Below are 10,062 nucleotides of genomic sequence, written 5' to 3'. Positions count from 1 at the left end.
CCAACAGTTTGTGTGGTCCAGCCCGATAAGCGACACTGAGGTTTTGTAAGAACCTTGCAGCTGGATAACAATTCTCTTTGTTAGAACTGCCACGCCTATAGAATTGATAAGAAAACTAGAAAACTAAGGTTCCAAGCCCACGTTGGCCCACAATAGATTTTTCTGGGCTCCCAGTTTAGACTAGTATAAGACCATTTCATATAAACCCATGAGCTACATCGGGTCGACCCGAGTATGGCCGGTACGTTGGTACTGTAGAAAAGCCCTACACTACCGCCTCCAATAAAAAACCTAACCCTTGAGCTTCATTTCTCTCTCTACTCTCTCTCTCTCTGCTTAATTTCTTTCTCTAGAAATGGACGGCGTAGAAGAAACAACAAAGCAAGTATCAGTACTCTCAATGGATCCTTCTTCTTCTCCAGCTGCATCTTCAACTGAAGCTCCAAGCAAAAAGTAACATTCCAGAACAACTTCTCTCTCTGTAAATCTATGGTTGCGTTTTTGTTAATCTGATTTTTGTTGTGTTCGAATATGTTTTTATTCGCAGTGCTCTCAAGAGGGAAGCAAAGATGAAACAGAAGGAAGAAGAAAGAAGGCAAAAGGAGGAAGAAAAGAAAAAGAAGGTGAAATCTTTCTTATACTATAACCATTTTTAGTTCCTCATTCTATGATTTTCTATAAATGAAATTAGGGTTTAGATGTTCTTTAGGTTTAACCGTGTAGGGAAGTCATTTGGTATAAATAGAGGCTAGAGTTTATTTTTAAGGATAGTTTTATTTTAAAGTGAGTTTGAGAATTATTTATGAAAGATTCATTTTAGTCGAATTCCGTCCCAATTTGTAGATTTCTAGTTGGAAAACTAGATAAATCAACACGTTTAAACCTTCATATTTCTGCATACGAGCTTACATCAATATTTCATTTGAAGAGAAACAAAAGTAGATTTCAGATTGAGGAGGCTGCCATGAAATTAAAGAAAACTAGCTCCCCATGGTTAGGCAAGGCATGTTTAGCTTTTTGATTGCCTCCATTGTGCGCTATAACTTGGCTTTCTTATTCACGGATTTGCTGTTGATGAAATTAATCTAATTTTTCTCTATTCTGTGTGGTTTAATATTATTTGAATTTGGACTATCCTATATCTCCTTCATCTTACCACACTTTGACCTCTTGACAGTAGTTTGTTAATTTTTTTCTGAAATATATTACTTACCAAATGAGGCTTTACAACTATTTTCAGGCTGCTGCCGCGGCAAACTCACAGAGTCAGAAACCCAAGGTTGAAGCAGATGATGAAGATGTGGATCCAACTGTATGCTTCTCCTTCAATGCTTCGAAAAATGTTTCCGAACTTTAATGTCTCTTTGAAGATATATGACTTTCATTTTTATTTTAACAAGTCTCGTTCATTCTATTACCTGTAGCAATACTTCGAAAACAGGTGCAGCGTGCTTCAATCGCAGAAGGCAGAAGGAAAGAATCCATATCCACACAAGTTCTTTGTTTCGATGTCTATCCCGCAATACATTGCAAAATATGAAGGATTAAGCAATGGGGATCATCTTGAAGATGTTAAAGTCTCTCTGGCTGGTAATCCACGTTGTAACATTTTCAGTTTCTTTGAAGCTTTTACGTTTTCATGCCCTAATCTTCAAGGTATGTCTCATTTCAGGTAGAATTATGAACAAGCGAACTTCCTCAGCGAAACTTTTCTTCTATGATTTGCTCAGTGATGGTGCCAAAGTCCAAGTGATGGTTGATTTCAGGTATGGCATTATGATTAGAATTTTCAACTTCTTTCAGTATTGTTTCATTTTATCATATCTTAATCTACTAGAATACTGACAGTTGTATTAATAAATTACGGATAACTGTTTAAAATAATCCAAAGTTAGTTTCATAATGATTCACATAGTTCATAGTTAGAAATAGTTAGTCTGTGCCACGATTCTGCTTGCTGCTAGAGTGTTTAAGTCAAAACCTTATGATGTTAGTCCCACATGGTCATAATATATGTTTTCACAAGTGCATTAAACCCTGACGAGTCTATACTTCTGCAATGAGTACTCTATGTGATTATTTGCATGGTTTGGAGAACATCTTTTCAGTATTCACTATTCAGGACCCTAAGATGCCGCACTTCATTATTATGCTTTGCTGTATGCTATCTTTGAACCCATTTTTTATGACTTCTAGGGTGTTTAACTTCATTATTATGCTTTACCGTATTAGTTTGCTTAATTGTGATGGGTAGTCCCACTCCCACTAACACATAAAGTCAATGCAGTAGTAACTTTATGGTTCATTCGTTATTTTCTCGCTGGCATTGAATTACATAAGAAGTCCAACAAATGGAGCGCTATCAGTGATGAGTTTATTTATTTGCTTTTATTTATATAGGCACTCAGACATTGCTGATGTTCCTGACGTCAAACGCGAAGATGCATTTTCTAGATTCCATTCTGGAGTCAAACGTGGAGACATTGTTGGTGTCTCTGGATTTCCAGGTAAAGAAGCTAACAATCAAGTATTGTTCAGGATATAGCTTCAGATTTGGTATCTAAACTTTCTCTCTTTGCTTTCGTTAATCGGATAGCTTAATAAGCTACACAATTATCACCTTGATTTTAAACTTGATGTGAAGTATCTATGTTAGCACGTAAATTCTTAAAAAGATCTAATGTTGAATTGTTGATTACCTTTTTGTGTATTAGTAACTGCGTCAAATCGCGAAGTTTTATCTTTAGGTACAGTTACACAATATAAATACTAGTCCACAACTTCACTGCTACTGCTTCATAACATTTTGTAAAACTTAGCACCAGCCATGGTCAAAGTAAGTAAAGTTATATGTACAACCCAAACATAATTTTATCAAGTCAAGCACTAGAAGGTGGAGAAAATCCACATCTCTTATGGCACCTACGGCTTATATATCAGTCTTAAGTGTATATACTATATACTGTAGCGCGTATCCTGTGTCATACTATTAGAAAATCAATATTTGTCTTCCGAGGCCTTCACATGCTCTTGAGCAATGTTTAAAAAGGCGCATAAGATGTGCGTCAAGGCGTATGCCTCAGACACAAAATATAGGTGTACCACATCAGAACGTACACCTCTGTGTTGTAATATTCTTTGTGTTTCTTTAACTTGTAGAAGTTGTCAAAAGGGTAGAAGTGACCCAAAGCATTCATATCCTTTAGGCTGTAACTATACATTAAAAAATTAATTGTTGCCGCACTACAAAAAATTCAATAAAATACACTATTAATAGAATAAAATACAATAACTATATTAAAATATATAAGATTGAAGCTACGCCTCTTCACCACCCGAGGCAACGCCTCACATTGTCAAAGAAAACCGCATCGAGGTTTAAAAATTGTTCTTGAGCTTACATGAGCAGAAGATTTCTTCAGATGATGACAGTATTATGTCATTTTCTCATCAGGAAAGAGCAAAAAGGGGGAGTTGAGTATTTTCCCAGTATCATTTACTGTCCTATCTCATTGTCTTCACATGCTGCCAAGGCAGAAGGCAGGGCCTGGTGCAGATAGTGCCAATGCACAGGTGCACATACATTTTAAGATGATTTTCGTACCTTCTCAATCTATTGCCTTCTCTCACTAGATAGACGATGGATGAATTCTTGTTGGTATGCAGAAAACGGATATGTGGGTACCAGGAAATACCAGGAATCCTGAAGCATATATCTTAAAGGATCAGGTATTCGAGATTACCTTCTTACATTTGAGAACTTTATGTTTTATTTCAATATATCTCCCACAGAAAGATTGACAAAACTATTAAAGAAGTAATCCCTGTTTTTAAAATTTTTAACCCCACGCTTCTTCTGGTAATAGGAAACAAGATACCGCCAACGTTATCTAGATTTAATGGTGAACATGGAGGTACGACAAATATTCAAAACAAGAGCTAAGGTTGTTTCCTATATAAGAAGTTTCCTCGACAATCGTGATTTCTTGGAGGTTTGACCCTACTCCTTCACTTCTGCTTCGACGGTATCAGGCTTTCGAATGGCTTTTCCATTCAACACTTTTACTCTTTCCCACTAGGTTGAAACACCAATGATGAACATGATTGCTGGTGGAGCAGCGGCACGGCCATTTGTAACTCATCACAACGACCTGAACATGAGACTTTTCATGCGTATTGCTCCCGAGCTTTATCTTAAGCAGCTAGTTGTTGGTGGATTGAACCGTGTGTATGAGATAGGAAAGCAATTTCGGAACGAGGGGATTGATTTGACTCATAATCCAGAGTTCACTACGTGTGAGTTTTATATGGCTTATGCTGATTACAATGATTTGATGGAGCTCACTGAGCAAATGATAAGTGGTAAGGATTGAATTTCTATTCTTGGAAAATGTTTGGATGTTTGCTTAAAACCGATTCTTATAGATACTTGCAATTTAATTCAATTCAAACAGGTATGGTCAAGGAGCTCACAGGCGGGTATAAAATCAAGTACCATGCTAATGGATTAGACAAGGACCCAATTGAGATCGACTTCACTCCTCCTTTCAGGTGTGTGTTTTCTATTTCTGTAACTAGTCTGGTTAGTTGGATCTCCTTTATATATATTCTACATATAGTCTGTGCCTTCGGCACAGTAAAAAAATGATTTTTTTATGGAATTTGTATGAAAATGGAACTTGCAACAAATTCTCAAGAAAGTAATTAAACATGAATGTTATTGCCCAAGAATACTTCATTAGTATGAAGTGAAGTTGATAATCAATAAAGGGTTACATAATAAAGAGAGTGAGGAAAGAGAGAGATTATTGTGAGTTAGATATGAGTGAAGAGTTACATAATATATAGATACAGAGAGAGGTAGAGAGAATGAGATACTTGGGAGGTTAAAATCACCATTTATAGAGTGAGATATGATGGGTTTATTGGGATAGTAGGACATTATCTTCTTAGGATTTTTGGTTTGCAAGAGTAGTTATGGAGTCCGGGAGAGATTTAAGAATCATTGAGAGATTTCAGGAGCAGTTATTATTTTGTTGTTGTTTTGTAACTTCAACTGTTGGATGAGGAGATCAAAGATGTAAATCGAGTGGTTGTGAATGAATATCCAGAAATTTGATCAGCTGCCACACTTAAAAACACCGTTCTATTTTATATATATATATATATATATATATATATATATATATATATATATATATATGTAGTTGTATACATGTATAATCTTGAAAACGTTGCAGACGGATAGACATGATAGAAGAGTTGGAAAAGATGGCAAACCTTGACATACCAAAGGATCTCTCAAGTGACATTACCAACAAGTATTTGTTGGATGCATGTGCCAAGTATGATGTGAAGTGCCCACCTCCTCAAACAACAACTCGGCTTTTGGACAAGGTACAATTTGAATCCCAATCAGGATCACTTCGTATAGTTATCTGTTGATTAGTTGTAGTTATCTAATTAGGAACTAGAGTTGCTTGTCGCCGTGATCTTGGTGTCTTTATTGCTGAAAATTGCTTGACGAGTTTGGTATGCCTTCCCAAATTCTGCAACAGTAAATAGAACTTTTGATCATATGCTTGTACTAAATTTATATTTTGAAACCCAATTAGAAATTAGAATTCCAGTAGGTTATTATGGTTTTAAATTTATTATGCCAACAATAGAATGATTATTTGTTTTACTTGCGTGCAGCTTGTTGGACATTTCTTGGAGGAAACTTGTGTAAACCCATCATTCATCATTAACCATCCGGAAATAATGAGCCCGTTGGCGAAATGGCACAGATCAAGACCAGGGCTAACTGAACGTTTTGAATTGTTTATCAACAAGCACGAAGTATGTTAATGACATCTTTTCATCCCATTATGAGTATTTTATCTGTAATTTCTCCTTTTCAATTCTGGTTATTATCTGAATTTCAAATTTCTTTCCTTTTCCCGTAGGTTGCCAATGCATATACGGAGTTGAATGATCCTATTGTACAGCGTGAACGATTTGCTGAACAACTAAAGGTATATAATAATAATAGTGACTACCATAGTAATTCTTTGTTCTAAAATTGCTTGTTTACTACCCTATTGTAAACTTCCTTCACAACAAATTGTAAATGTAATTTCAGGATCGACAATCAGGAGATGATGAAGCAATGGCATTAGACGAAACATTTTGCACAGCTTTAGAATATGGATTAGCCCCAACCGGTGGTTGGGGTTTGGGGATCGATCGTCTTACCATGTTGTTCACTGATTCACAGAACATCAAGGTTTGTATTTGGATACTCCGTCTTAAAACAAAAGTTATCGTAATCTGTTATGTACTCCGATATTTCTATCTATATTATGATAAACTCAAAAGTACGAATCGGAACTGATTAACTAATGTCTCGATCAAATTTATCTGGTGCAGGAAGTTCTTCTCTTTCCTGCCATGAAACCACAAGATGAACCTTCCGTTAAAGGTACATCTCTAACAATCTAACTTCATTAAATATTTTAGACTAATGGTGTCAACGGGTATGTCATCCATTTCTAAAATTTCTGTCAGCAAAAATAGTTGATTATGTTATTCCTTTTTCCGAATCCCAATAACCGGAATACTTGAATTAACTTATTTTCTTGTTCTATAGCAGCAGCAACAGCTTAGAGTATGCTTTAAGATCGATAAACATTTTTTCGTGAGACTACTCAGGTTATATAAGAAAGGTTCAGGCTCGCTAGAAACAGTCTTTTACTTGTGTAATGGATTTCCTTTTAAGCTTGTTTGGGTATTTTAGGATTACTCCTTCCTAGATTTTATGGTATTAAACAAATTTTACCATTCTTAAACCTGTAATTTACTATGGTTATTGATATTTCGACCTTAGTATGTACTTAACTTACACAATTTTGATGACTAAAAAATTGGCATGTTTTTTGTCCATTTTATATATGGAATTGAGCTGAATTAATGTATTCTTTAGAGAAATTTTCTGAGTTTGGGGTATTATAATATTGTATCCTATCGATATTAGGCAGGAAATTTCTCTTATTTTGGCGAATGTGTCCTTATTTGATGTCAAAATTTGTTGAGAATAGATAGAAAAAATATATAATAAATATTGAAGAAATGAGCATAAAAAATATATAATAAATATTGAAGAAATGAGCATTTTTGAGTGATTTTGGATTTTCATCATGAGATGGAATAAAGAAACCATTTAGCCGTTCTCTATGGCCAAAACTATTTGAAAGTTATATTGTGTTTTTTTATTCTGTTGAAAGAAAGTTATACTGTGTTGATTAATATACTATGATTCCATCAACATGAAGGCTTTCTCATCTCATGCTTCTGAGTTTCATTATATTTGTAATACAAAGATCTTGGACATCATATCGAAAAAATATTGTTTCTAGACTCTACAAGCCAAGTTGAAAATGTTTTAGTTTCCACTAGATGCAAGTAAAACAATACTTGGCCCATGTACTACCAAAACTCAATAGTAATCGTGTATTTTGTTCAATTCATTTAACCAAAAAACGTCGGTAATGTTATGCTTGTTGAGTGCACCATTGTATTATTCTTAAGTTAGGTCGATTTTATATTTGTGATTATGTACTTTCTTTTATGAAAAAAACATAGATCCAGTACTTTCAACAAAAAAACACATAATGGGAACAGTGTTAGAAGTGTTTGTACATGTTAATAATAAATAGATGAAGTTTATCATTTACTGTTTATTGACTGCCGCCTATACTTTAAGACTTCATAAAATTTGAAGTTTTAACAAGTTAAATGGCCAGTTCTCCAACTGCAAACACTGCATATATTTTCTTTAAAGTACACAAATGCCATAAATCATAACCATGTCTTAACACATATGCTTTGAGTACATGTGAATAGATCTCCTTTCCAAGCCTCATCAAACAAATTCTTTGGAAGTAGACAATGAACAATTGAACACTTCAACTCAACCTTAGATTTTCAAAGCTTATTTACCTTGAGTTTTTAAAAGGCCGCGGCTTCGGGGAATAAAGAATAATCTCCGGGGAATAAATTTTCTAAGGGATTCATGTTTTTTTGTACATTCTCGGAGGCATATTATATTTTAGCCCAAAAATTAACTTGATCAGATATTGCCCCCTAATCTTCATATTAAATTCTCTAGAGAATTCATGATGGGAGAGACTCATAACTAAGTCCCTATGGCCTAAAGGAAATTTAGGAAAAGATAATACAAAAGGCCCAAAGGAAGGATATTTGGGTCGAGCACCAAAAGGGGTGTTTTTGGGGCCCAAAAGGGGACGACTAAGCTTGGGCGTGTTCCCCTAGTGGGGCCGGTCGGATCTTCCCAATTAGGAATGGTTTGGGCGCCCACAAGTTAGGGAAAGAGAAAAGTAGAAACTAGTTTCTATTTTTTAATATTTCCTTAATCTTTTTCAAAAGGGCTTTTATGGAAACCTAGTTAGGGTTTTATTCTAACTAAGGATTCTGTATAATGTCTCTTGGGACTTGAATAAGGTGTGGAAGAATTCTCAAGGAGTTTTCTTCTCCACAACATCAATTAGAGAAAGAAAGTGAGATAATTCCCAACTATCTATCTAGTCAAAAGAAGAAGGTGTTCTTCATCAAACCACCATTGGCGTTCTAGCTAGCAACAAGGTGCTAAGGAAGTTCAGATCACCCTCCTACTTGTGCAATGTAGTTTTGACTTTTGTGCAAGGGGTATCAGACCATGAGCATTCCTTAGCCAATAATCAAGCTGACCTCAATTGAAGCAGGGTTTAGGCAACACATTTGAAGCACTTGAGAGCCATTTGTTGAAGTCAATGAAGATTTTGAGATACTTGATCCAATTTTTACTCTATCCTTTGCCTCACCAAGCCACTGGAAGCTAAGGCGTGTACTAAACTGATATTTTCACATGTTACCCTCATTGTTCCTCGTAGCAAAGACGCATCTAATGCCTGTAAATTTTGGAGCTTTGCAAGGAGTGTAGATCTATGAACAATTCAAACTGTAATGGGATTTTTCATCACAAATTTCACAAATCTCGAGAGAGGAACCACAAATCAGTGAAGATAAATGGGGGAAAATGAGGGGAAATATGCAAAGAAACATGTACTAAGACTTACTGTCAATGTATTTTGAAGATAAGTGAGTTTGGTTAAGACATATTAATAGTTAAATTTCATCATAAACTCATTTACTTTTTACCCACTAATTAAGTAATTACGGGAGTTGTTAGTTGTAAGTAATTAGTGGTTGAATTAGAGTAAATTGTTTATTTAATGGAGTTCATGGCTAAATGAGTAGGGATCAGACCTCAACAAAAAAAGAAAAAGGGAAAAGTGTAGGGATTATGTTAGTAGTAGTCATAGTTTGTGGGTTGAGGTTTTGGTCTACAAATAGATTTGTGCTTGTAGTTTAATTTCAAGTCAGGTAAATTAATCGAATTCAAGTATTAATCTTCTTTTGTTTCCTCTTTATTTGTGTAATTTATATTTTCTTTAATCATTCAGAAATTTAACACTTTTAGTTTCCAACACTTGTTATCTGAGCTAGGGTTTTTGTGATTATTAATCTAATTTTCAAAACTGAACGGGTCAGTCTAACCCTAACTTCTGCGATTTCATCAAAAAAATTTTGAGCAATTAGATGTCCAAAATGAATACATTATTTTGCTTTCAAAGAGTTTGGGAGATTGTCAAATATGGGTATGAAGAACCAATTAACCAGGTACCACATAAAGTTCTTTCTGAAGTCCAAAAATATAATTTAAGAGTGGATATAATGAATTAAGGATGAGAGCATCTCCAATGGGACACTTAAACTCTAAACATGGAATACCACTTAGGACTTCTAGATTTTTTGTTAAAAAACCATCTCCAACGGGACACTCTCTAATAGACACTCTATGTTGAAGTGGATGCCTTTATTATAGAGAGTCTCAATAGAGACACTCTAAAATTAGAGTGGCTTCTTGGGTTTTCCAAGTGCCACCTAATCGAACTCTAAAACTTTAAAACAATAAAAAATTTCCTTATAAATTACTTTTTCTTATAAGTTTTAGGAGTGAGG

General features: G+C 34.9%; 1 protein-coding gene across 3 annotated transcripts; it reads left to right on the top strand.

Annotated features, from left to right (window-relative positions):
• Nucleotides 1-215: 215 nt before the first annotated feature.
• On the top strand, nt 216-6,969 carry ATKRS-1 (lysyl-tRNA synthetase 1). 3 transcript variants are annotated; one of them, XM_086653945.1, is made up of 17 exons: nt 216-453; nt 548-623; nt 1,241-1,312; nt 1,425-1,590; nt 1,673-1,766; nt 2,401-2,507; nt 3,455-3,573; nt 3,667-3,729; nt 3,867-3,992; nt 4,080-4,362; nt 4,455-4,551; nt 5,241-5,397; nt 5,698-5,841; nt 5,949-6,017; nt 6,125-6,268; nt 6,412-6,463; nt 6,638-6,969. In XM_086653945.1, exons 1-17 carry the CDS (start codon nt 356-358, stop codon nt 6,646-6,648), a joined length of 1,878 nt encoding a protein of 625 aa, XP_086510071.1. In that variant the 5' UTR covers nt 216-355; the 3' UTR covers nt 6,649-6,969. The 3 variants fall into 3 exon arrangements, with proteins under 3 accessions (XP_086510071.1, XP_086510070.1, XP_086510069.1); XM_086653944.1 differs by having other exon boundaries at nt 6,635-6,969; XM_086653943.1 differs by having other exon boundaries at nt 6,632-6,969.
• Nucleotides 6,970-10,062: the final 3,093 nt, after the last annotated feature.

Source organism: Eschscholzia californica, unplaced genomic scaffold (assembly GCF_041429995.1).
Source record: "Eschscholzia californica isolate CP2 unplaced genomic scaffold, dmEscCali1.0.p SCAF_1, whole genome shotgun sequence".
In the NCBI taxonomy this organism is placed as follows: Eukaryota; Viridiplantae; Streptophyta; class Magnoliopsida; order Ranunculales; family Papaveraceae; genus Eschscholzia; species Eschscholzia californica.
This window is presented reverse-complemented; position numbering and strand designations above follow the sequence as displayed.

Excerpts from the sequence above, each read along its gene's own strand:
- ATKRS-1 (XM_086653943.1), top strand. The coding sequence starts at position 356 with ATGGACGGCGTAGAAGAAACAACAAAGCAAGTATCAGTACTCTCAATG. Across the intron at positions 1,591-1,672 it reads TGTTAAAGTCTCTCTGGCTG|GTAGAATTATGAACAAGCGA; the intron begins GTAATCCACGTT and ends GTCTCATTTCAG. Across the intron at positions 4,363-4,454 it reads CACTGAGCAAATGATAAGTG|GTATGGTCAAGGAGCTCACA; the intron begins GTAAGGATTGAA and ends CAATTCAAACAG.